Source organism: Chiloscyllium punctatum, chromosome 34, assembly GCF_047496795.1.
Source record: "Chiloscyllium punctatum isolate Juve2018m chromosome 34, sChiPun1.3, whole genome shotgun sequence".
Classification (NCBI taxonomy): domain Eukaryota; kingdom Metazoa; phylum Chordata; class Chondrichthyes; order Orectolobiformes; family Hemiscylliidae; genus Chiloscyllium; species Chiloscyllium punctatum.
This window is the reverse complement of record NC_092772.1, coordinates 58,468,944-58,496,936: the sequence shown is the minus strand read 5'-3', so window position 1 is coordinate 58,496,936 and position 27,993 is coordinate 58,468,944. Positions and strand designations below refer to the sequence as shown.

The 27,993-nt window shown below is 46.2% G+C and overlaps 1 protein-coding gene across 1 annotated transcript; it reads right to left on the bottom strand.

The window, feature by feature from the left end:
* Positions 1–1,933: 1,933 nt before the first annotated feature.
* LOC140458886 (sialic acid-binding Ig-like lectin 13) lies at positions 1,934–27,993 on the bottom strand. The gene is made up of 8 exons (XM_072553622.1): positions 27,908–27,993; positions 25,597–25,678; positions 16,459–16,824; positions 15,303–15,596; positions 13,707–13,988; positions 9,404–9,500; positions 7,436–7,520; positions 1,934–2,836 (listed from the first exon to the last, which is right to left on the bottom strand). The coding sequence occupies exons 2-8, from the start codon at positions 25,634–25,636 to the stop codon at positions 2,726–2,728; spliced, it is 1,275 nt and encodes a 424-aa protein (XP_072409723.1). The 5' UTR covers positions 25,637–25,678; positions 27,908–27,993; the 3' UTR covers positions 1,934–2,725.

Below are 27,993 nucleotides of genomic sequence, written 5' to 3'. Positions count from 1 at the left end.
GCTGAAGTGCCACCCTGATCTCCCACGGCACTGCCGGAGTGTGCCCGGGCAGGACTCCTCACATGCCAGGACACCACCACAAGCCAACGAGAGATTGGGCCAAGAGATTGTCATCAGGCACTGAGAAACCGGGCTGACACCACCCCGGACCTTTGAGAGATCAGGCTGATACTCTGCCGTGATAAACCGGGCCAAGGGACCACCATGGACCGCTGAGAAATCAGGCCGATACCGTGCCGTGATAAACCGGGCCAACGCATCACCATGGACGACTGAGAGATCAGGCTGATACTCTGCTGTGATAGACCGGGCCGAGGGACCACCATGGACCACTAAGAGATCAGGCCAAGACACCGCAATGGGCTGCCAAGATGCCAGGCCAAGACAGTGCCACAGTGCTTCAACAGATATGTGCTGAGGTCAGGGAGAAACACAAAAAGGGAGAAGGAGGAAAAAAAAATAGAAAGGAATGGTTGGAGCAGATGAGCTCCAGGTAGAGTGCCCTATATCCCATATGAAGTTTCCACCTGTCTGGAAAGTAGCCAATATAACCCCAGTATTCAAGAAGGGAGGGAGGCTGAGTACAAGAAACTGGAGACCAGTTAGATTAAAGTCTCTTATGAGGAAGGGGTTTCAATCAATCATTCAGGAGGTTATTGCTGGATAGTTTGAAAAGTTAAAAGTAGTCACAAAAGGTCAGCATAGTATCTTGGAACCAAAATTAGTTTTAAACAATTTGCTGGCTGAATAGCCTGCTTCTGCACCTCACATCTCATGCTCATTTGAACACCAGAAACTAATCCATCCCACCTCTCACATTCATAAGTAAACCCTGCTCATCCGTTCAGTGAGTCTCCTGCCCCATCCCAGTGATCAAAGTGTCCCTTATTTTATTTCAGAAGAGTTGGCCAATTTGCCCATTATGTTCCTGTGTAACTTGTTCAACAGTCTGAATCTCTTTCTGTGGAGTCAGGAATGTAGTGCTGGAAAAGCACAGCAGGTCAGGCAGCATCCGAGGAGCAGGAGAATCAACGTTTCAGCCATAAGCCCTTCATCAGGAATCTGTTTCTGTAACAGGCTCAAAAGTTTGAATAGTTTCCTCTTGTTCCTGTGTAATAAGCACAAGGAGGGGACTGAGTGGGACCTCCCCCTGTTCCTGTGTATCAGATTCAAGGGAGTGACTGGCCTCTTTCTCCAATTTGACAGCCTATCAAAGGGTGTGTTTGATTTTTTGAGGAGTACTCTTCAAACTCAACTCTCTTCTACAATAATTAACAGAGAAAGAACAGTTACAGATTAAAAGAAGGGGAATTATTTATTTTCTTCAGCTCTGATCTAGGAACCTGGGTGAAACCTTTAACCCGACTTTGACCAGAACAAGGATATTGGAGTTCTATCTCTGTAACTGATTTTGCAATATGCAGTCCCACACATCAAGTCAGCTCTTAGGGTGGGATCGGTTCTATTTTCGAAGATACAGTTGATTATTGTAGCTTTAGCTCATTCTCTAGTTGCTTCTTCCAACAATGATATGTTGAAAATCTCACATCTGTGATCAACATTTCTTATCAGCATTTCTAGTTTGCAATTACATTGGAAACATCTATGTAAACGTCAGAGTGTAATGATGTCCTGCAGCCAGTGGTAATGCTAAAATGCCTATATTTCCCATCTCGGTCTGTACTGCAGAAAATCTCCCAGTTCTACAAACAGTCTATTTCAATGTGGACTTCACCAGTTTCCTCATTTCCCCTTCCCCCACCTCACCCTAGTTCCAAACTTCCAGCTCAGCACTATCCCTATGACTTGTCCTACCTGCCTATCTCCTTTTCCACCTATCCACTCCACCCTCCTCCCTGACCTATCACCTTCATCCCCTCCCCCACTCACCTATTGTACTCTATGCTACTTTCTCCCCACCCCCACCCTCCTCTAGCTTATCTCTCCACACTTCAGGCTCTCTGCCTGTATTCCTGATGAAGGGCGAAACGTCGATTTTACTGCTCCTCAGATGCTGCCTGAACTGCTGTGCTCTTCCAGCACCGCTAATCCAAAGTCTATTTCCCTGCCTCCCTCTGTTACAGTCATGATATAAATCTGAAATGTAATAATCACAACAATTTATACTGCAAGAGGAAAGGGGATGGATTGGTTAGCAGCATGAATCTAAAGACTGAGGCATTGTCACAATCAGAGCAACATAAAACTATAGGCGTCTTCAGTTTCCCGGTAATCAGGCTCAAGATATATCAGAAAAGAAGCTCAACAAGTTAATTTTTTTTCTTTGCAGAGAGGATATCCTGGTGTACGAAGATGTGTCACTTACGGCAATCAAATGAAGCAGTTTACGAGCTCATTTGTTTTTATTTAATTGGTGTCTGGCACACTCTGAGATGGTCAGCAAGTGCTGTCCCCAATCGCAGAATCACATCTGCTGGTAGGCATTGTATTTTGAATTTTGTATGCATGATCTGGTCGACAACCATCTGTAGTTTCCCATCGTGAGCAACTGATAGGGTGATGATTTGCCCAGACAGTTCCTGTGACTGAGAGCTTACTGGCGTGGGATTGCACTGGAACTAAAAAAGCTATAAAAAGAGGTTTCTATCCATTGGCGTTGGGAAGGGGAATACCAAAAAAGAGGAGATATCCTGTGGTTTTGAATTGGAGTCTCAATCCATTCACTCATTCTCTCTTGAGAATGCATCCCTCGTTCTGTTTCTGTTTATACATTTCCATACACAAGACCCTGGTCATACTTGCAGTTTTCATACAGATCTTCTTCAACATATGAATTCAGTTTAGATTTTATTTCCTGTCCCTTGTTTTCTTTCTGCTGCAATAGAAGGAGAAATGAGCAGAGCACTAGAGTCATACAGATCTAAAACAGACAGAGCGATCCAACAGTCAGTGCCAAACATAATCCCAAACGAAACTAGTCCCACCTGCCTGCTCCTGGCCCATATCCCTCCAAATCTTTCCTATTCATGTATCCAAGTGTCTTTTAAACATTATAATTGTACCTACATCCAGTACTTCCTCAGGATGTTCATTCCACACACTAACAGCCCTCTATGTAAAACGTTTACCTCATGTCTTTTTAAAATCTCTTTCCTTTCACCTTAAAAATGTGCCCCTACTCTTCCCCCTCAAGGAAAAGACAACTACCATCAATATATGTATATCTCTAATCATTTTATAAACTTCTATCAGGTCACCTCTCAACCTTTATTGATTCCAATTAAAATTATATTCACAATACGTCCATAAATTATCAATACTGAACAGTGTGGAGTTTGATTATCGGGACTGAACAGTGTGTGGTTTGATTATTGATAATGAATGGTATGGGGTTTGATTATTAATATTGAAACATGTTGGATTTGATTATGGATACCGAAACATGTCGGGTTTGATTATCGTTACTGAACAGTGTGGGGATTGGATATCAATACTGAATGGTGTTTGATTATCGATACTGAATGGGGTTTGATTATCAATACTGAATGGTGTTTGATTATCGATACTGAATGGGGTTTGATTATCGATACTGAATGGGGTTTGATTATCAATACTGATGGTGTTTGATTATCGATATTGAATTGGGTTTGATTATCGATACTGAATTGGGTTTGATTATCAATACTGAATGCGGATTGACTATCGATACTGAACGGTGTGGGGTTTGGTTATCAATACTGAATGGGGTTTGATTTTCGATACTGAATGGGGTTTGATTATCGATACTGATGGTGTTTGATTATCGATATTGAATGGGGTTTGATTATCGATACTGATGGTGTTTGATTATCGATATTGAATGGGGTTTGATTATCAATACTGATGGTGTTTGATTATCGATATTGAATTGGGTTTGATTATCGATACTGAATGGGGTTTGGTTATCGATACTGAATGGGGTTTGATTATCGATACTGAATGGGGTTTGATTATCAATACTGAATTGGGTTTGATTATCAATACTGAATGCGGATTGACTATCGATACTGAACGGTGTGGGGTTTGGTTATCAATACTGAATGGGGTTTGATTTTCGATACTGAATGGGGTTTGATTATTGATACTGAATGGGGTTTGATTATCAATACTGAATGGGGTTTGGTTATTGATACTGAATGGGGTTTGATTATCAATAGTGAATGGGGTTTGGTTATCAATACTGAATGCGGTTTGATTGTCAATACTGAATGGGGATTGACTATCGATACTGAATGCGGATTGACTATCGATACTGAACGGTGTGGGGTTTGGTTATCAATGCTGAATGGAGTTTGATTATCGATACTGAATGGGGTTTGATTATCGATACTGAATGGGGTTTGATTATCAATACTGAATGGGGTTTGGTTATTGATACTGAATTGGGGTTGATTATCAATAGTGAATGGGGTTTATTGTCAATACTGAATGGGGATTGACTATCGATACTGAATGCGAATTGACTGTCAATACTGAACGGTGTGGGGTTTGGTTATCAATACTGAATGGAGTTTGATTATCGATACTGAATGGGGTTTAATTATCAATATTGAATGGGGTTTGATTATCGATACTGAATGGGGTTTGATTATCAATACTGAATGCGGATTGACTATCGATACTGAACGGTGTGGGGTTTGGTTATCAATACTGAATGGGGTTTGATTATCGAAACTGAATAGGGTTTGGTTATCAATACTGAATGGGGTTTGGTTATTGATACTGAATTGGGGTTGATTATCAATAGTGAATGGGGTTTATTGTCAATACTGAATGGGGATTGACTATCGATACTGAATGCGAATTGACTGTCAATACTGAACGGTGTGGGGTTTGGTTATCAATACTGAATGGAGTTTGATTATCGATACTGAATGGGGTTTAATTATCAATATTGAATGGGGTTTGATTATCGATACTGAATGGGGTTTGATTATCAATACTGAATGCGGATTGACTATCGATACTGAACGGTGTGGGGTTTGGTTATCAATACTGAATGGGGTTTGATTATCGAAACTGAATGGGGTTTGATTATCAATATTAAATGGGGTTTGATTATCGATACTGAATGGGGTTTGATTATCGACACTGAATGGGGTTTGATTATCGATACTGAATGGGGTTTGGTTATTGATACTGAATGGGGTTTGATTATCAATAGTGAATGGGGTTTGGTTATCAATACTGAATGCGGTTTTATTGTCAATACTGAATGGGGATTGACTATCAATACTGAATGCGAATTGACTGTCAATACTGAACGGTGTGGGGTTTGGTTATCAATACTGAATGGAGTTTGATTATCGATACTGAATGGGGTTTAATTATCAATATTGAATGGGGTTTGATTATCGATACTGAATGGGGTTTGATTATCAATACTGAATGGGGTTTGTTTATCGATACTGAATGGGGTTTGATTATCAATACTGAATGGGGTTTGTTTATCGATACTGAATGGGGTTTGATTATCAATACTGAATGGGGTTTGTTTATCGATACTGAATGGGGTTTGATTATCAATACTGAATGGGGTTTGATTATTAATACTGAATTGGGTTTGATTAACGATACTGAATGGGGTTTGGTTATCAATACTGAATGGGGTTTGATTATCAGTACTGAATAAGGTTTGGTTATCGATACTGAATGGGGTTTGGTTATCAATACTGAATGGGGTTTAATTATCAACACTGAATGGGGTTTGATTATTGATACTGAATGGGGTTTGGTTATCAATACTGAATGGGGTTTGATTATCGATACTGAATGGGGTTTGATTATCAATATTAAATGGGGTTTGATTATCGATACTGAATGGGGTTTGATTATCGATACTGAATGGGGTTTGATTATCGATACTGAATGGGGTTTGATTATCAATACTAAATGGGGTTTGGTTATTGATACTGAATGGGGTTTGATTATCAATAGTGAATGGGGTTTGGTTATCAATACTGAATGCGGTTTGATTGTCAATACTGAATGGGGATTGAGTATCGATACTGAATGCGGATTGACTATCAATACTGAATGGTGTGGGGTTTGGTTATCAATATTGAATGGATTTTGATTATCGATACTGAATGGGGTTTGATTATCAATACTGAATGGGGTTTGATTATTAATACTGAATGGGGTTTGATTATCGATACTGAATGGGGTTTGATTATCAATACTGAATGGGGTTTGATTATCGATACTGAATGGGGTTTGATTATCGATACTGAATGGGGTTTGATTATTGATACTGAATAGGGTTTGATTATCAATACTGAATGGGGTTTGGTTATTGATACTGAATGGGGTTTGATTATCAATAGTGAATGGGGTTTGGTTATCAATACTGAATGCGGTTTGATTGTCAATACTGAATGGGGATTGAGTATCGATACTGAATGCGGATTGACTATCAATACTGAATGGTGTGGGGTTTGGTTATCAATACTGAATGGATTTTGATTATCGATACTGAATGGGGTTTGATTATCGATACTGAATGGGGTTTGATTATCAATACTGAATGGGGTTTGATTATTAATACTGAATTGGGTTTGATTATCGATACTGAATGGGGTTTGGTTATCAATACTGAATGGGGTTTGATTATCGATACTGAATAGGGTTTGGTTATCAATACTGAATGGGGTTTGATTATCAATACTGAATGGGGTTTGATTATCAATACTGAATGGGGTTTGGTTATTGATACTGAATGGGGTTTGATTATCAATAGTGAATGGGGTTTGGTTATCAATACTGAATGCGGTTTGATTGTCAATACTGAATGGGGATTGACTATCGATACTGAATGCGGATTGACTATCAATACTGAATGGTGTGGGGTTTGGTTATCAATACTGAATGGAGCTTGATTATCGATACTGAATGGGGTTTGATTATCGATACTGAATGGGGTTTGATTATCTATACTGAATGGGGTTTGATTATTAATACTGAATTGGGTTTGGTTATCAATACTGAATGGGGTTTGTTTATCGATACTGAATAGTGTTTGGTTATCAATACTGAATGGGGTTTGGTTATCAATACTGAATGGGGTTTGATTATCGATACTGAATAGTGTTTGGTTATCAATACTGAATGGGGTTTGGTTATCAATACTGAATGGGGTTTGGTTATCAATACTGAATGGGGTTTGTTTATCGATACTGAATGGGGTTGATTATCAATATTGAATGGGGTTTGATTATCGATACTGAATGGGGTTTGGTTATCAATACTGAATGGGGTTTGATTATCGATACTGAGCAGTGTGGGGTTTGGTTATCAATACTGAATGGGGTTTGATTATCGATACTGAATGGGGGTTGATTATCGATACTGAATTATTGACACCATGCAAATAAATTTTTTTCTCTGTCCCTTCCCATTAGTCATGGAAGTGAATTCCAGTAACGACATTACTTACCTTGGACTTGTCCCGCTGTTCTTCTTGGATATCTCTGCCCACATGCTTGGTTTGGGCTGAATGGTCTCTTCCTGTGTTTCTTGCTCTGTAATTTAATTGGAAACAATTGATGTTTCACACTGGGTTGAATCAGCAAGTGTAAAAACCCTTTTTCTGGAATGCCGGACCTTTATCTTTCATTGTTAGTAAACCATTAACCTTTGTGTGCTGTTTCTGTGATGATATTGCAGTGTAAGGCTGACCAGTCACTGACATTAAGTTGTCATTCACTGTTCCCTCCAGTGGGTGAAGAGGGAACTTCTGCAGGAGCAGACGTTACTCTGCACTCTTTAAATCACTAAGGAACAGGACAGTTCTCAAGAGGACAAGGGTAAGAGGTTGAGCGCCAATGAAGGAAGAAAGAGTGAGTGAGACAGCAAAGGAGGAAGAAAAGAGCGAGACAAAGAGAATGTGACGTATTACTTTCATGATCATGGCCAGGAATAAATCGAGTCAGAAAGCTCTCATTCTCACTGCACGATTTCTTATTTGAACCTCTGACAGTATTTGTGACAGCAGAGTCACAGTGTCAACATATTAACATGCTGTTTATTTATGAGCGCCGCATTTGGTTTCATGACCTTTGACAGGTTATCCCAATTTTCTGACCCATTTTTTTCACAAGGAAATGGGATCCTGTTTGAAGCCAGTAACCAGTGATTGGAAGAGTTGCATATAAGGCCATTAGATGCAGGGACAGAATTAGGCCATTCAGCCCATTGAGTCTACTCCACCCTTCTTGGCTGATCTGATAATCCACTTTCCTGCTTTTTTCCTATAACCTTTGATTCCCCTTACTTAAAAACCTGACTGCAGATGCTGAAAACCAAATACTGGATTAGTGGTGCTGGAAGAGCACAGCAGTTCAGGCAGCATCCAACGAGCAGCGAAATCGACATTTCGGGCAAAAGCCCTTCATCAGGAAAAAACCTGTCTACCTCAGCCTTGAATATGCTTAATGACCAAGCCTCAATTACCTTCTGCAGTAAAGAATTCCACAGATTTACTCCTCTCTGAGGGAGGAAATTCCTCCTCATATCTGTTGTAATTGTATGACACCTTACTTTGAGGTTATGTCCCTCTGGTCCCACAAGGGGCAAAAATCTTTCTGCATCTACCCTGTCAGGTGTCTTAAGAATCTTGAATGTTTCAATAAGGTCTCCTCTTATTTGTCTATATTCCAGCAAATACAGTTCCAACTTACCCAACCTCTCATAAGACAGTCCCTCCATACCCTGTATCCGACATGTGAACCTTCCCTGCCATTAGATCGTTCCTTCGATTCATGAACAAGGACTCCCAATCCCTCTGTGTTTTCTGCAGCTTTTCTCCATTAAAAAAACATTTTCACTTCCTCAGTTTTTCCTGCTGAAGTGCACAGTCTCACATCTCCCTACCTTATGTTCCATCTGCCATGATTTTGCCCACTATCTTAACTTGTCTGTATCCCACGCTTAGTGTCATTTTCACCGCTTGCTTTTCCACCTACTTTTGAGTTCGTCTGAAAACATCGCCAATGTACATTCTCTTTTCTCATCAAATCATTAATATATACTGTAAATAATGGTGGCCCCAGCACGTGGCACGTCCCAAATTAAAAGTAACCGTCCTAGGGAACTTGCAAGCATCTCATAACATCTGTGGACTCTTGCAGCTGATAATGTCAGTAGCAGTACTGAACGAGCACCTTACTGTCTGATGAAACTTTCAAATCCCAACATGACTAACAACAGGTTATCCGACTGATGTCATGTTGATATTTGTGAAACTTGCTCTCCATAGATTGGCTGGTACCTTTCCTATATTGGGTATGGTTATTTAATTCCCAATGACTTGGATTGGGAGGTTTTGAACGACAAATTTCTTCTTGAAAGAGAGATGTTTGATCTCAGCAGGATGAGAAACGACTAATAAAACCCTTGCACTTACGTTCTCATACATCTGAAGATGAAGAATGCGCTCAGTCCAACACTCAAAGTGATTCCAGCTCCAAACAATCCTGCTTTCCATTCACCGAAAGCTTGACCTGAAAGAATGAACCAGTGACTGAGCAGTTTTACAAGGGTGCTCAGGTGCACGTTTCATCGTTCTGACCTTACCTGTGAGTCCCTCTGATCAAGTCGAATTGGACAATGACAGGCTGAGGAACAACTTGATTATTGGAGATGCCAGTAGAAAGCGCAAGTGTGTGTGTGTGTGTGTGTGTGTGTGTGTGTGTATTTGGTGAGGGTTTCTGTGAATGTCTGTCTATTGCGTATTTCTCTGTAACTGCATATTTCTCTCTATGTGTTATGTATCAAGTGTTTGTTTGAGAGCATGTTTCTTTGTACATGTCTGTGTATTGTCTGTTTGTGCGCCTCTTTTTCTCTGTGCGTTTCTCTGTGTCACCGGAAGTGACTTCACCACAGGAAATGACATCACTACAGAAAATGACGTCACCAACCCAAAGAAACCCAAACATAGAAACAGAAAGCAGGAATTATCAGCAGTGCTTCACCTGAGGCCCACTGAACATGTTACCTAGTAGGGTGACAAAACGTCTGGAAATGACCCTTGCAGCTCAGCAAGCAAACCTACATCCAGTGTATCACATGTTCCTCTCTGTGTGAGTGTGCTTCCATGTATTGCTTGTTTGAGTATGTCTCTTACTCTGTGTTTGACAGCATGTTGTGTGCATCTCCCAATACATTCTACTTTCTTCAGTTCCTGCCTAATATTGTTGTAGTTAAGCTTCCCCGAATTTATATAGCGTACAGAAATTTGACCCCAAAATGCTCCCTTGCTGAACCTTCGAATACCTAGCCAGACTCATTCCCCAGTACCAGATCTAATATTGCCCCTTCCCTAGCTGGACTACTTACATATTACTTCAAGAAACCTCCCTGGACATACTGAACAAATCCACCACCCAACCCCATCCCTTAACCCCATCTATGCCTCTCGAGTGCCAGTCCCACTACTTGAGTCCCAGTCATTATAGGAAAAGTTAAAATTATCCACTACATAACCCTGCTGTTTTTACATTTTTCCATAATCTGTTCATATAACTGTACCTCTGTCACCCACTGGCTGTTGGGAGACTCAGAATCATAGAATCCCTACAGTGTGGAAACAGACCCTTCGGCCCAACAAATCCACACCGGCCCTCCGAAGCATAACCCACCCTGGCCCATTTCCTTCCACCTATTATCCTATACTTACCCCTGACTATTGCACCCAACGCACCCATCCCCGAACACCACAGGCAACCCAGCATGGCCAATCCACCCAATCTGCACATACCCGGACCGTGGATTTTTCTTTCTGGTGAGAAGGAGGAAGAGAGGAGACCTGATCGAGGTATATAAGGTAATGAGAGGCATGGATAGAGCCAATAGCCAGAGACTTTTCCCCAGAGCAGGATTGACTAGGATGAGGGGTCATAGTTTTAAGATATTAGGAGGAAGGTATAGAAGAGACGTCAGAGGTAAGTTATTTACGCAGAGAGTTGTGCATGCATGGAATGCGTTGCTCGCTGTGGTGGTGGAAGCAGGGTCATTCTGGATATTTAAGTACCTGCTGGACAGGCACATGGAAAGCAGTGAGTTGAGGGGTACATTGGTAAGGTTATTTGATTTTACCTTAGAATTAATCCGCGGCACAACATAGTAGGCCGAAGGGCCTGTTCTGTGCTGTACTTTTCTATGTTCTATGAAGAGATTGCATCCTTTCTATTCCTGAGTTCTACCCATATGGCATCACTGGATGAGCCCTCCAAGTCATTCTATCTCCTGAATCAGCAATTCCCCCACTCCTCTACACAGTCTTATATTTTGACTGAACCACTTCAATCCTGGAATACTAAGTTGCCAGTCATGTATCTGTAATAGCTACAACATCATAGTTATATATACTGATCCAAATTACCTGTCATGCTGTTTGCAGTAAAACAAATGCACTTCAGACAGACAGCTCTGCCAAATTCAGTAACCTCTCTTCAGTAACAGGGGCCTGTTCTTCCCCTTAGCCTTACTGGCTTTAGTCTCTAACTCCTCAAGTCATTTCATGTGCTGACCAACAGCTCTGGTCTCTATCCCCTGCCACACTAGTTTAAACCCTCCCGAGTGGCACCAATAAATCTCCCTGCCAGGATATTGGTGTCCATCCAGTTTAGATGCAACCCGCTCTCATTATTGAGGTCCCACATGCCCTTGAAGACAATCCAATGTTCTACAAAGCTGAAGCCTTCGCTCCACCATAAGCTCTTTAGTCACGCATTCAATTGTACCATCTACCTATTCCTGATCTCCTGGCACAGGGAGTAATCCCAAGTGCTGCTTTACAGGATTTTCCCTTTGCAGGACATTTGTCATGCTTCATGCCTACGTTGTAGGTACCAATGTATACCACAACCTCTGGCTGCTTACCTTCCCTTTTGAGAATATCCCATGCCCACTCAGACACACCCTTAATCCTGACACCAGGGAGGCAATAAACGGTCCTGGAGTCTCTTTAGCAGCCGTCAAGATGTACATCTGACTATAAAGTCCCATATTACAGCTATTCTCCTGCACTTTGACCCTCCCTGCTGAACAACAAAGAGGTACCATTGCTCTGGCTACTGCTTTCACTATCCCCTGATAGGCAATATCCCCACCTCACAGTATCCAATGTAGTATACTTGTTAGAGAGTGGGTTAGCTACAGGGGAATCCTGCACTGTCTGCTTGTTCCTTCTAGCAGTCACCCATCCATCTGCATGAAGCTTGAGTATGGCCATGTCTCTAAAGCTCCTCTCTATGACACTTTCCACCTCCTGCATGCTCCTAGGTGTGTCCAACTGCCACTCCAACTTATCCATGAGGTCTGACAGAGCTGCAATTGGACACACTTTCTGCAGATGTTGTCATCAGAGATGTTCCAACTGTCTCTAAATTCCCACAATTTTCAGCAGACACATACTACCCTGCTGACTGTCCATTTTTACCCTGTAGCAACTATTTACTTAAAATTAAAGAACAAAGAAAATTTACAGCCCAGGAACAGGCCTTTCAGCCCTCCAAGCCTGTGCCGATCCAAATCCACTGTTTAAACCTATCGCCCAATTTCTAAGGATCTGTATCCCTCTGCTCCCCACCTACTCATGCATCTGTCCAGACGCATCTTAAATGAATCTACCATGCCTGCCTCTACTTCCCCTGCTGGTAACATGTTCCAGCCGCCTACCACCCTCTGTGTAAAGTACTTGCTGAGTGTATCCCCCTTAAACCTTTCACCTCTCATCTTGAACGTGTGACCTCTCGTTATTGAATCCCTCATCCTGGGAAAAAGCTTATCTCCTGATATCCACCCTGTCTATATCCTTCATGATTTTGTAAACCTCAATCAGGTCCCCCCTCAATCTCCTTTTTTCCTAATGAAAACAAACCTAACCTACTCAACCTCTCTTCATAGCTCGCACCTCCCATACTAGGCAACATCCTCGTAAACCTTCTCTGCACCCTCTCCAAAGCGTACACATCCTTTTGGTAAAGTAGCGACCAGAACTGTACACCGTACTCTAAATGCAGCCGAACCAATGTCTTGTACAATTTGAACATGACCTGCCAGCTCTTATACTCAATACCCGATAAATGTCTATTAAATTTTATTTAAAGCTAACAAGATAGTTCCTTGTGAATATTCTTTCCTCATCAATAGTATGTTTGTCAAAGCATATGACTTTTTTTTGTAATCCCAATTGATTGTGTGCATATTTGGGATTTTTGAAGGATATTGTTTAAATTGTACATCAGAAATCCTGTACTTTCTCTGTTTCCATTAGACTTAAGTGGATTACAATAAGTAGTTATTTTCTGTAAATGATGAAACCTGAGATAAATTACCTTTCTCCGTCAGTTAGGCAAATTTGTCATTTTGCTGATCTTGCTGCAGTTTTATACAATTATTCATTTTGTAACAGCTTGTAGAATGGTAGGACATGATTATCAATGTATCCTTCCGAATGAAATTGTGATGCTGTAATGTGTGTTTTTTTTCAGTGTGTGCTTGTGAGTGTGTGTAATTGTGTGCATGAATGTGTGTGTTTTTTCAGTGCGTGTTTCTGAGTGTGGGCACATAACTGCTGGTGACTCCTCAATTAGGCAAACCCACATCGGTTACTGACAAGCAAAAGTGCCTTTGTGAAACCCACAATTCTTATAGATGCCAATTTGTTGATCGTTAAACAGTTGTTGAAGTCTGTGTACACTCACGATCCACTGTGATGGTTATGGAGCCCTCCACTGCTCCATGTTCATTCTCTGCCACACACTGATAGTCTCCAGTCTTCCGATAGGTAGCATGTGGAAGCTTCAACCACAGCTCATTGTTGGAACTTGTTCTGTTCATTATCACATGAAGATGTCTCCATGTCAAGTTAGAAGCTGGGAAGCTCTCCACAGAGCAGATTATCATTGTAGAATTCCTATCAGTTGAATTGATCAATGAATCTTCAATCACATGAAGGACAGTAATTATGAGATTCCGTGGTGAGTCTAAAACCAAATTAAGACCAGTTAACACACATTGTCTGTGAAGCACTTTGAGAGACCATGGGATAATGAAAGGTGCAATGTGAATGAAGATGCATTCACCACTGATCACATAACCAAAGGTCGACAGTTCATTTTAATAGAATCGGAGTGGCATACCGTTGAAGGGTCAGCACGAAGGGAGTGCAGCACTCTCGGAGGGTCAGTACTGAGGGAGTGCCGCACTGTCGGAGGGTCAGTGCTGAGGGAGTGGACACTGTCGGAGGGTCAGCGCTGAGGGAATGCGGCACTGTCGGAGAGTCAGTGCTGAGGGAGCGCCGCACTGTCGGAGGGTCAGTGCTGAGAGAGTGGGCAATGTTGGAGGGTCAGTGCTGAGGTAGTGCCGCACTGTCGGAGGGTCAGTGCTGAGGGAGTGGGCAATGTTGGAGGGTCAGTGCTGAGGTAGTGCCGCACTGTCGGAGGGTCAGTGCTGAGGGAGTGCCGCACTGTCGGAGGGTCAGGGCTGAGGGAGTGCCGCGCTGTCAGAGGGTCAGTGCTGAGGGAGCGCCGCACTGTCAGAGGGTCAGTGCTGAGGGAGCACCGCACTGTCGGAGGGTCAGTGCTGACGTAGTGCTGCACTGTCGGAGGGTCAGTGCTGAGGGAGCACCGCACTGTCGGAGGGTCAGTGCTGTCTGAGGGTCAGTGCTGACGTAGTGCTGCACTGTCGGAGGGTCAGTGCTGAGGGAGTGCCGCACTGTCGGAGGGTCAGTGCTGAGGGTGTGCTGCACTGTCAGAGGGTCAGTGCTGAGGGGGTGCTGCACTGTCGGAGGGTCAGTGCTGAGGGAGTGCTGCACTGTCGGAGGGTCAGTACTGAGGGAGCACCGCACTGTCGGAGGGTCAGTGCTGAGGGAACGCCGCACTGTCGGAGGGCCAGTGCTGAGGGAGCACCGCACTGTCGGAGGGTCAGTACTGAGGGAGCACCGCACTGTCGGAGGGTCAGTGCTGAGGGAGTGGGCACTGTCGGAGGGTCAGTGCTGAGGGAGTGGGCACTGTCAGAGGGTCAGTGCTGAGGGAGTGGGCACTGTCGGAGGGCCAGTGCTGAGGGAGCACTGCACTGTCGGAGGGTCAGTGCTGAAGACGTGCCGTACTGACGATAATGATATATTTCGTCCAAGATATGAAAATGTGATTCTGTCTGCTCTACTTATCGATGTTCCCAGAGCAATATTGAATGGCTATTTCTCTCTAGACAATTTAAAGAATAAAAAAAAATCCTGCCCTCACCACTGTGAGATCCTGCTGTGCACAACATAAATAATGAAGGATGTCCATACTTACATTGCACTGTCAGTACGAAGGGCTGCTCTGATGAAACAGTCGGATAACTCACTCTGCAGGTGAGAGTTTGTCCCTGGTGTCTGGGTGATGGGATCAGGCTCAGAACAGTAGTATAGGTCAGAGTGACACCATTCTGAGTTACAGTGTTTGACACTGATCCAGGTACGGCAGTGGGAGTGTCCCAGGTTAAGGTAGGAGCTGTTCCATCGCACGTTGTGTTGAAGGTGCACCTTAGGTTCACACGCTTCCCCGCGATAATTTCCACAGGGAATATCATGGGTTTATCTTTGAAATCTAACACACAGAGAATGGACCCTTTAGATGAATATAATGTGAAGCAACAGCTCAAATATAAATCACAGACCTACATAGGAAAGCATGTTTACAAGGACAATATCAGAACTGAGAAATTATAATGATCAGGGAACAATTTCTGATTAGTGTGGAATTTGTGTTTCTGAGCTACTTCTGGATTACATTGAAGTCGGGTTGAATATGAAATCCCTACTTGGGCAAAACTAGCTCTTATTCAGAAGTCACTTTAAAAAATAAACTAAATCCTGAACAAGACAGCATAGAGACAATTTGAATGTATTTCTAAGCCAGCACATAGAACATGAGCAGATTTTTCTTTCTCATCAGAGGAATAAAAATATGCTGGAGAAAATCAAAGTTCTGGCGTTACCTGTGGGAAGAAAGCAAGGTTAAAGTTTCGGGTCTGGTCACACTGTCAGGACAATTTTTTTATTCTTCAGGGGTCTGCTTGCGGGAACCTGCTGCACAGACTCGCTTCTAAATGGTGACCATTCTGCAAGGTTCATCAGCTTGACATCTCTGGGAACACTCTGAGCTTAAAAACGCTTTAAGTATGTCAGTCTTTCCTTTGACTGTGCAAGATCTTTAAACAGGATTAGGGAGATGTTTGGGAATGGACAACCTGACAACACCGATGGGCACAGTCAACATATTTAATCACTGACATTGAAGTCAGCGTAAGAGGTTGCTCTGTGACTGAACTGGAAGCTATCACCAAGTTATTGAGAATCAGTCACTGTGTCATAATAAACTCTGTGTTCATCAGTAAATGTTGCAGTTTGTGTTAATTCCACTTGAGTGCTGGATGTGAATAGTTGTGCCATTATAACACAGTTCTTACCAGAAACGTGAAGCTGGGTGACAGGAAGGTAGCTGTAACTGTTCGCATTGTCAAATTCTACTCTGAAATAATAGGGTCCTGCATCTTCCCGTGTGATGTTGCTCATAATCAGGGAACAGTCTCCGTCTTTCAGGTCTCCAGACAGCTGGGTCCGATGGCGGAACCGTGCCAACTCACGACTGTGATCCTTGGAGTGAAAAACAGTTGGCAGTGTTCTCTGATCCTCATTACTAAACCAAATTCCGACTCGCGATTGGTTTGCCAGATGTGAAGGGTAATTATAGCGGCATGGAATCTGTGCACAGGAACCTTCCTGTGCTTTCACCTCTCGTGGAGTATTGGCTTTCCATTCTTGTGCCAGTCCAGCTGGGCAGAGAAATAACACTATTTAGCAACAGTATTAACAGAGATTCCAAATCTAATTGTAAAGGAATTTCCTCGATCCTCATTGCCTGAGTGATCTTTTCGGATGCTCAGTGTCAAAGTGATAGCTATGTACCCTCACTGGAAAAGGGATCTCTTTGGATCCTCATTGTCTCAGGAATCATCTCTGATCCAGACTCCACATTGCTGTATTGCTGATTCCAATGCAACATTGGAGGCCAACTCAGAGAGTCATAGAGATGTACAGCACCGAAACAGACCATTAGGTCCAACCCGTCGATGCCGACCAGATATCCCAACCCAATCTAGTTCCACCTGCCAGCATCCGGCCCATATCCCTCCAAACCCTTCCTATTCATATGCCCATCCAAATGCCTCTTAAATGTTGTAATTGTACCAGCCTCCACCACATCCTCTGGCAGCTCATTCCATACACGTACCACCCTCTGCGTGAAAAAGTTGCCCCTTAGTTCTCTTTTATATCTTTCCCCTCTCACCCTAAACCTATGCCCTCTAGTTCTGGACTCCCCCGCCCCAGGGAAAAGACTTTATCTATTTATCCTATCCATGCCCCTCATAATTTTGTAAACCTCTATAAGATCACCTCTCAGCCTCCGATGCTCCAGGGAAAACAGCCCCAGCCTGCTCAGCCTCTCCCTGTAGCTTAAATCCTCCAACCCTGGCAACATCCTTGTAAATCTTTTCTGAACCCTTTCAAGTTTCACAACATCTTTCCGATAGGAAGGAGACCAGAATTGCACACAATATTCCAACAGTGGCCCAACCAATGTCCTGTACAGCCGCAACATGACCTCCCAGCTCCTGTACTCAATACTCTGACCAATAAAGGAAAGCATACCAAATGCTGCCTTCACTATCCTATCATCCCCAAGTTCAGCACTGACCCTCCTCCAGCAGACACTATGAAACAGTCAAGCAAAAAGCCTCTAGCCTGTGTTCTGCACATGCAGGAGGACCATCAGTGTTGGGTGCACAACTTTCACAGATGGTCTCACTGCCTTTTTATTAAAATTGAATAGGAACCGACATTAGAATGTGTCCTTCTACAAATGTGCTGAATTCAACAGGAGAGGCAAAGGTGGCCTGCTGACAGATTGCATGAGCAATTTGGAGCAAGACCATAATTTCTAAACTTGGGGAGAACACCAACTTTAGTGGCTGGAAGTTGGCACAACAACAGGAAGACATTAGTTAACTTGTGGAATGGACAAATCATTTGTATATGCAGTCCAATGTGATCAATGTGAGGCAGGACATCTTGAATAGTTGATATGATTTTCTCCCTCACCTCCCTCAGCATTCTGGCATTGATCTCCTCAGGCCCTGGGGGACTTCATGCTTTTTTAAGCAAGAGAACACAAGGCTGAAGGGTGACCTCCTTGAGATTGTTGAGATACTGAAAGGTTTGGATTATGTGGGGAGAACATGACACGAGGCTGTCACTGTGAGGCAGTGGTGAACAAATCTAACTAAAAATGGCAAGAGGAACCCTTCAGCAAATAAAATGGGGAGGCACGGTGGCTCAGTGCCAAGAATCCGGGTTCAATCCCAGCCTTAGGCAACTGTCTGTGTGGAGTATGCACATTTTCCCCATGTCTGGGTGGGTGTCCTTCAGGTGCTCCGGTTTCGTCCCACAATCCAAACATGTGTAGGTTAGGGTGGATTGGCCATGCTAAATTGTCCCATGGTGCCCAGGGATGTGCAGGTTAGGGTGGATTGGCCATGCTAAATTGTCCCATGGTGCCCAGCGATGTGCAGGTTAGAGTGGATTGGCCATGCTAAATTGTCCCATGGTGCCCAGGGATGTGCAGGTTAGGGTGGATTGGCCATGCTAAATTGTCCCATAGTGTCCAGTGATGTGTAGGTTAGGGTGGATTGGCCATGCTAAATTGTCCCATGGTGCCCAGGGATGTGCAGGTTAGGGTGGATTGGCCATGCTAAATTGTCCCATAGTTCCAGGGATGTGTAGGTTAGGGTGGATTGGCCATGCTAAAATTGTCCCATAGTGTCCAGTGATGTGCAGGTTAGGGTGGATTGGCCATGCTAAATTGTCCCATGGTGCCCAGGGATGTGCAGGTTAGGGTGGATTGGCCATGCTAAATTGTCCCATGGTGCCCAGGGATGTGCAGGTTAGGGTGGATTGGCCATGCTAAATTGTCCCATGGTGCCCAGGGATGTGCAGGTTAGGGTGGATTGGCCATACTAAATTGTCCCATGGTGCCCAGGGATGTGCAGGTTAGGGTGGATTGGCCATGCTAAATTGTCCCATAGTGTCCAGGGATGTGCAGGTTAGGGTGGATTGGCCGTGCTAAATTGTCCCATAGTGTCCAGGGATGTACAGGTTAGGGTGGATTGGCCATGCTAAATTGTCCCATAGTGTCCAGGGGTGTGCAGGTTAGGGTGGATTGGCCATGCTAAATTGTCCCATAGTGCCCAGGGGTGTGTAGGTTAGGGTGGATTGGCCATGCTAAATTGTCCCATGGTGCCCAGGGATGTGCAGGTTAGGGTGGATTGGCCATGCTATATTGTCCCATAGTGCCCAGGGATGTGCAGGTTAGAGTGGATTGGCCATGCTAAATTGTCCCATAGTGTCCAGGGATGTGCAGGTTCGAGTGGATTGGCCATGCTAAATTGTCCCACAGTGTCCAGGGATGTGCAGGTTAGAGTGGATTGGCCGTGCTAAATTGTCCCATAGTGCCCAGGGAGGTGCAGGTTAGGGTGGATTGGCCATGCTAAATTGTCCCATAGTGTCCAGGGAGGTGCAGGTTTGTGTGGATTGGCCATGCTAAATTGTCCCATAGTGTCCAGGGATGTGCAGGTTAGGGTGGATTGGCCATGCTAAATTGTCCCATAGTGTCCAGGGATATGCAAGTTAGAGTGGATTGGCCGTACTAAATTGTCCCATAATACCAGGGGATAATAGACAATAGGTGCAGGAGTAGGCCATTCTGCCCTTCGAGCCTGCATCCCATAGTGCCCAGGGATGTGCAGGTTAGGGTGGATTGGCCATGCTAAAATTGTCCCATAGTGCCCGGGGTGTGCAGGTTAGGGTGGATTGGCCATGCTAAATTGTCCCATAGTGCCCAGGGAGGTGCAGGTTAGGGTGGATTGGCCATGCTATATTGTTCCATAGTGCCCAGGGATGTGCAGGTTAGAGTGGATTGGCCATGCTAAATTGTCCCATAGTGTCCAGGGATGTGCAGGTTAGAGTGATTGGCCATGCTAAATTGTCCCACAGTGTCCAGGGATGTGCAGGTTAGAGTGGATTGGCCATGCTAAATTGTCCCATAGTGCCCAGGGAGGTGCAGGTTAGGGTGGATTGGCCATGCTATATTGTCCCATAGTGTCCAGGGATGTGCAGGTTAGAGTGGATTGGCCATGCTAAATTGTCCCATAGTGTCCAGGGATGTGCAGGTTAGAGTGGATTGGCCATGCTAAATTGTCCCACAGTGTCCAGGGATGTGCAGGTTAGAGTGGATTGGCCGTGCTAAATTGTCCCATAGTGCCCAGGGAGGTGCAGGTTAGGGTGGATTGGCCATGCTAAATTGTCCCATAGTGCCCAGGGATGTGCAGGTTAGAGTGGATTGGCCGTGCTAAATTGTCCCATAGTGCCCAGGGATGTGCTGGTTAGGGTGGATTGGCCGTGCTAAATTATCCCATAATGTCCAGGGATGTGCAGGTTAGGGTGGATTGGCCCAAACATTTTCCATAGTGCTCAGGGATGTGTAGGTTAGGGTGGATTGGCCATGCTAAATTGTCCCATAGTGCCCAGGGATGTGTAGGTTAGGGTGGTTTGGCCATGCTAAATTGTCCCATAGTGTCCAGGGATGTGTAAGTTAGGGTGGATTGGCCCAAACATTTTCCCATAGTGCTCAGGGATATGTAGGTTAAGGTGGATTGGCCATGCTAAATTGTCACATAGTGTCCAGGGATGTGCAGGTTAAGGTGGATTGGCCATGCTAAATTGTCACATAGTGTCCAGGGATGTGCAGGTTAGGGTGGATTGGCCCATAAATTGTCCCATAGTGCCCAGGGATGTGTTAGTGACGTGCATTAGTCAGGGGTAAATGCAGGATAATGAATCTGGGTGGGATCATCTTCGGAGGGGGGCGGTGTGGACTTGTTGGGCTGAAGGGTCATTTTCCACACTGTCGGGATTCTAATTCCAATTCTAAAAGAGTCAGGATGTGGACATGTGTCCAAGCAGTGATGGCCACGGCTCATGCTGTTGGGAGAAGTGCTGCATCAGGCACCGAGAACATGAGAGAAACTCACAGCTCCAGCAAGATACGTGGAGACGAAAAGGGGGGCTACCTTTCGAGTTCAGTATGACTCTTCCTCAGATCTAGGAGGAATACAGGGCATTTACATGCAGTGTGAGGAATAGCCCAAGGGAGCAGTCTGCAGGGCAGTGATGGAAAAGAGCCAGTGGTGGTGGGGAGGGGGCTGAGGGGCTCTATTTGGAGCGACCTTTCAAAGAGTTCACACTAGTGATAGTGAGAGTCGATAAAGCTTGGAGCTGGAGAAGCACAGCAGGTCAGGCAGCATCCGAGGAGCAGGAGAGTCAACATTTTGTGCAGGAAGTTTCATCAGGACTGAGGAGGGGGAAGGTGGCTGATAATTAAATGGCGGGGGGGGGGGGGAGCAGCTGCGGGGAAAGGTAGGAGGTGATTGTGATCGGTCGATGGGAAGGGTGGAGCAGATAGGTGGGAAGGAAGATGGTCAGATCAAGAGGGTGGTGCCGAGTCAGAGGGTTGGATCTGGGATGGGGTGGGGAGATTTGGAAACTGGTGAATTCAATGTTGAGGCCATGTGGTTGCAGGCTCCCAAGGCGGGAGTTGAGGTGTCCTTCCCCCTGCTGTTTGTGGGTGGCCTTGCTTAAGCAGTGGAGGAAGCCCAGAAAGGGCATGTCATCAGGGGAGTGGAAAGGGGATTGAAATGGCTGACCACCATTGAAATGGTGGAAGCGGAGGAATTGGGAGTAAAGTGGGGGTTGGTTGGTGCGTACGCACCAGAGATGTTTCCTCTCGGTCTCTCCAAAGCAGAGGAGACTACGTCGAGAGCAATGGATGCAGTAAATGAGGTTCAAGGTTATGCAAGTAAATCTCTGCTGAATTTACAATGGTCCTTTGGAGGCCTTGGACGGAGGTGAAAGGGGAGGGGTGGGTGCAGTTTTCTGGCAGCAGGGGAAGGTACCGGGTGTGGAGACGGGGTTGATGGGGAACGTGGACCTAACGAGGGAGTCGTGGAGGGAACGTCCTTATGGACCGCAGATAGGGGTGGGCAGGGAGATATATTTTTGGTCGTGGGGTCTGACTGTAGGTGGTGAAAATGCTGGAGTATGGTGCGCTGGATTTGGAGATTAGTGAGGTTGAGTGGGATTTGATCCTTGATGTGGTTGAGGGTGTAGGAACCAAGAGCGGAGATGTAGGAAATGGAGGAGATGCAATTGAGGGCTTTGTTGACCATGGGGGAGGGGAAATTATGACCCTTGAAGAAGGAGGACATCTGGGATATCCTGGAGTGAAATCGCTCACCTTGGGAGCAGATATGGTGGAAGCGGAGTAATTGGGAGTAATGGATCATGTTTTTACAGGAAGGGAGATGGGGAGGAAGTGTAGTCAAGGTAGCAGTGGGAGTCCGTGGGTTTGAAGTAGATTTCCAGTTTGCCAGAGACAAAGACAGAAAGGTCCAGGAAGGGGTAGGAGGTGTCAGAGATGGTCCAGAAGAATTGGAGGTCAGGGTGGAAGGTTTTGGTGATATTGATGAACTGTTCAAGCTCCTCATGAGAGCACAAGGCAGCACCCAATACAGTTATCAACGTAGCGGAGGGAAAGATGGGCGATGGTGTAGCTGTGGTAGAGGCACTGTTCCATATGCACTGTGAAGAGGCAGGGAGAGCTGGGACCCACACGGGAACCCATAACCACCCTTCTGGTTTGTAGGAACTGAGAGGATTCAAAGGAGAACTTGTTGAGGGTGAGGAGCAGTTCCGCTGACCTAATGAGAGTGTCGGTGGAGGCAGACTGTTTGGGTCAGCAGGAGAGGAAGAAACAGGGCTGTTGGCCTTCCTCATGAGAAGAACAAATGTAGAGGGACTGGATGTCCATGGTGAAGATGTGGGGTATCAAAAGTCATGGAAGAGGTGGTGGGTGGTGTCACGAATGTACGTGGAGGTTTCTGGACCAAGGAGGACAGGACAGAGTTGAAATAAGCAGAGATGAATTCAGTAGGGCAGGAGCAGGCAGAGACAACCAGTCCTGGGGCAGTCAGGTTTGTGAATTTTGGGTAAAAGATAGAACCAGGCAATGTGGGGTTGGGGAACAGTGGGGTTGGAGGTTGTGGGTAGGAGATTGCCTGAGGTGATGAGGTGGGGGTTGGTGTCAGAGACAATGGCTTGGTGATGACAGGTGGGCTCATGGTCAAGGGGGCAGTAGGAGGAGGTTTCAGTGAGTTGATATCTGGCCTCAGCAATGTAGAGGTCAGTGCGCCGTACGACCACCGTTGTCCGCTGGTTTGATGGTGAGGTTGGGGTTGGAGCAGAGGGAGTGGACAGTCAGGAGGTCGGAATGGGTGGAGAGGTTGATTTCACAATGGCAGTTGAAGATGCAGAGGCTGAGGGAGGGTGAGATCCCAGTACAGGGTGTCAAAGAAGATGGAGTTTGTTGGAGGCGGGAGAAGGGGTCTTCAGAGAGTGGGTTGGAGTCACGATCGAAAAGGTAGGCATGGAGGCAGAGAAAAAAGAGGTGAGTACCATGGAATTCGTTGACATGGGGTGTAGTGGAATGAAGGTGATTCCTTTGCTGAGGACTGATGGTTTGTCAGTACTGAAATGGTTCCTTCTGTAGTTTTCTCTTTCATGGAAGTGAATCAGGGGTGCACAACCTGAACTCTCTGAGTCTTCTAAAGGATGCAACAATATGGTCATGGGAACGTATCCCTTCAGATGTGACATCTGTCCCTAAAGTTTAGGGAGGGAATCCTAGAGGTCAGGGCTATCAGGCGGCCAGAGACGGACCCTATGGCTGAGGGATAAGAATCAGGGATGATTGAGAGGCTGGGATTGGAGGAAGTTACAGAGATAGGGAGGGGGTACAGGGATTGGAAGAGGTTACAGAGATAGGGAGGGGGTACAGGGATTGGAGAAGGTTACAGAGATAGGGATGGATGCAGGGATTGGAGGGGGTTACAGAGATAGGGAGGGGGTACAGGGATTGGAGGGGGTTACAGAGATAGGGAGGGGGTACAGGGATTGGAGAGGGTTACAGAGATAGGGAGGGGGTACAGGGATTGGAGGGGGTTACAGAGATAGGGAGGGGGTACAGAGATTGGAGGAGGTTACAGAGATAGGGAGGGGGTACAGGGATTGGAGGAGATTACAGAGATAGGGAGGGGTTGCAGGGATTGGAAGAGGTTACAGAGATAGGGAGGGGGTACAGGGATTGGAGGAGGTTACAGAGATAGGGATGGATGCAGGGATTGGAGGGGGTTACAGAGATAGGGAGGGGGTACAGGGATTGGAGGGGGTACAGGGATTGGAGAGGGTTACAGAGATAGGGAGGGGGTACAGGGATTGGAGGGGGTTACAGAGATAGGGAGGGGGTACAGGGATTGGAGGGGGTTACAGAGATAGGGAGGGGGTACAGGGATTGAAGGGGGTTACAGAGATAGGGAGGGGGTACAGGGATTGGATGAGGTTACAGAGATAGGGAGGGGGTACAGGGATTGGAGGTTACAGAGATAGGGAGGGGGTACAGGGATTGGAGGAGGTTACAGAGATAGGGATGGATGTAGGGATTGGAGGGGGTTACAGAGATAGGGAGGGGGTACAGGGATTGGAGAGGGTTACAGAGATAGGGAGGGGGTACAGGGATTGGAGGGGGTTACAGAGATAGGGAGGGGGTACAGGGATTGGAAGAGGTTACAGAGATAGGGAGGGGGTACAGGGATTGGAGGAGGTTACAGAGATAGGGAGAGGGTACAGGGATTGGAGGGGGTTACAGAGATAGGGAGGGGTACAGGGATTGGAGGGGGTTACAGAGATAGGGAGGGGGTACAGGGATTGGAGGGGGTTACAGAGATAGGGAGGGGGTACAGGGATTGGAGGAGGTTACAGAGGTAGGGAGGGGGTACAGGGATTGGAGGAGGTTACAGAGATAGGGAGGGGGTGCAGGGATTGGAAGAGGTTACAGAGATAGGGAGGGGGTACAGGGATTGGAGGGGGTTACAGAGATAGGGAGGGGGTGCAAGGATTGGAGGAGGTGGCAGAGACGGGGAGGGTTGTAGTGGCTGTGGAGGCCACAGAGATAGGGAGTGGTGTGGGAGCTGGAGAAGGTTACAGAGATAAGGAGGGGTGTAGGGTCTGGAGGGGGTTACAGAGATAGGGAGGGGGCATAGGGATTGGGGGAGGTTACAGAGAGAGGGTGTGTAGGGATTGAAGGATGTGGCAGAAATAGGGAGGGGTGTAGGGGCTGCAGGGGGTGACAGAGATAGGGAGGGGTGTAGGGGCAGGAGGAGGTTCCAGAGATGAGTTTGGGTTTTGAAGACAAGGTAATGAATTCATAATGCAATGTTTAATAGACAAGAGCCAGTGCATACCAGTGAGCATAGTCTGATGGTTAAATGGGACTTGGTATAATTTTCTCTGGCTCACTGCTGAATTGGTTTCCAGTAGCAACGATCTTTTAAAAAGACTTCGAACCATCAACCTGTCTTAGCTGACAATGCCATTACCTTGGAGAAGTGAGAGCAGGAAGTAAGACTTCTGGAACATCGTCTGCTCACAGTTATTTCATTGGCTTCTTCCTCTCAGGCTCTGAAAGGGAAAGGAGTTAATGAGAACTCACATCTTGACCATCAGCTCTTGGGAGATCAGATTGGCTTCAGACAAAGTGCTCACAGATTACTTGCATTCCCTGGGATGGTAGGGACTCTGCAGAGTGATAGAAGGCTTCAAGAAAGTGAAACAATCCAGGACTTGCATTCGCCAAGTGCCCATTGATGCCGCACAATATCACTAGTGCTGCGCTTGCATGGAATGGTTTTTAATTGGGAGAAGTTTGGCAGTCAATTTACACACAGAAAGATACCATGACGAACAATGCAATACTCTGCACGGTCTTCCATGACCTGCAGTTAGTTAGGGCTTGGTTCATGATTTGCTTCTCGACAAAGAGGGTACCGTGGAACATTTCACATCTAGCTGAGGGAGCAGAATGAGTCATTTTCCAAATGATCGCATCACTGAACAGATAGACCTTGCTCAGCACTGACCGACCGACAGAGCTGCACTCCAATAGCACTTGAAGTTCAACGCTATCCAGGAAAAAGCAGTCTGTTTGATTGGCATCACACCCATAAACATTCACTCCCTCCACTACCGATACTCAGCAGTAGCACTGTTACTACCCACAAAAGGCACTGCAAAAATTCACCAAAGATCCTCAGGCAGCACCTTCCAACCTTCGACCATCTGGAAGGACAGGGACAGCAAATACATGGGAACAAGGTCCCCTCTGATCTACCCACCGTACTAACTAGGAAATATATCACCGTTCCTTTGCTATAGCTGGGTCAAACTCCAGGAATTCCCTCCTTAAGGGCATTGTGTATCAACCGACATCACATGGACTGCACTGCAGTGGTTCAAGAATCACAATCAGAAGCTAACAATCATCTCCTTGGCGTATCGGGTTGGGAAACGAATGCTGGTCCATACTCGGTGAGTAAATTAATGAAGCTCCCTCAGCACTGACCCTCCGACAGTGCGGCTCTCCCTCAGCACAGACATTCTGACAGTGTGGCGCTCCCTCAGCACTGACCCTCCAACAGTGCAGCGCTCCCTCAGCACTGACCCTCCGACAGTGCGGCGCTCCCTCAGCACTGACCCTCCGACAGTGCGGCGCTCCCTCAGCACTGACCCTCCGACAGTGCGGCGCTCCCTCAGCACAGGCCCTCCGACAGTGCGGCGCTCCCTCAGCACTGACCCTCCGACAGTGCGGCGCTCCCTCAGCATTGACCCACCAACAGTGCGGCACTCCCTCAGTGCTGACCCTCCGACAGTGCGGTGCTCCCTCTGCACTGACCCTCCGACAGTGCTCACTCCCTCAGCACTGACCCTCCGACAGTGTCCACTCCCTCAGCACTGACCCTCCGACAGTGCGGCACTCCCTCAGCACTGACCCTCTGACAGTGTCCACTCCCTCAGCACTGACCCTCCGACAGTGCCCACTCCCTCAGCACTGACCCTCCAACAGTGCGGCACTCCCTCTGCACTGACCCTCTGACAGTGCGGCACTCCCTCAGTGCTGACCCTCCGACAGTGCGGCGCTCCCTCTGCACTGACCCTCTGACAGTGCGACACTCCCTCAGCACTGACCCTCCGACAGTGTCCACTCCCTCAGTGCTGACCCTCCGACAGTGCGGCACTCCCTCAGTGCTGACCCTCCGACAGTGCGGCGCTCCCTCTGCACTGACCCTCCGACAGTGCGGCACTCCCTCAGCACTGACCCTCCAACAGTGTCCACTCCCTCAGCACTGACCCTCTGACAGTGCGGCACTCCCTCAGCACTGACCCTCTGACAGTGTCCACTCCCTCAGTGCTGACCTACCGACAGTGTCCACTCCCTCAGTGCTGACCCTCCGACAGTGCGGCGCTCCCTCAGCACTGACCCTCCGACAGTGCGGCACTCCCTCAGCACTGACCCTCTGACAGTGTCCACTCCCTCAGCACAGACCCTCCGACAGTGTCCACTCCCTCAGTGCTGACCCTCCGACAGTATTGTGCTCTCTGTCTCTCTCCCTACTATTGTACAGCATGTTCTTAGTAAACAATGTTTCTGCATCAGCATGCGTTATGGAGTAAACCTCACTTCTCTGCTGTTTCATCATCCCTTGAGCTATAACAATGTTCTGTTCAAACACAGACTTGAGTCTCATACAATTGTTTGAAGGCATCAATCTTTGGAAATTTTGTTTAAAGGCACGTTATCCACAAGGGATGATGTTAGTCGTGGGAGAGAATTCCCATCAGTATGTTACTTACCACGCAACTGTTCAGCTGCTGCCTTGGGGAGTGACCGCTGTCCCAGTCTTTCGTGGACTGAATGCTGCCCTTCTGTGCTGTTGCCT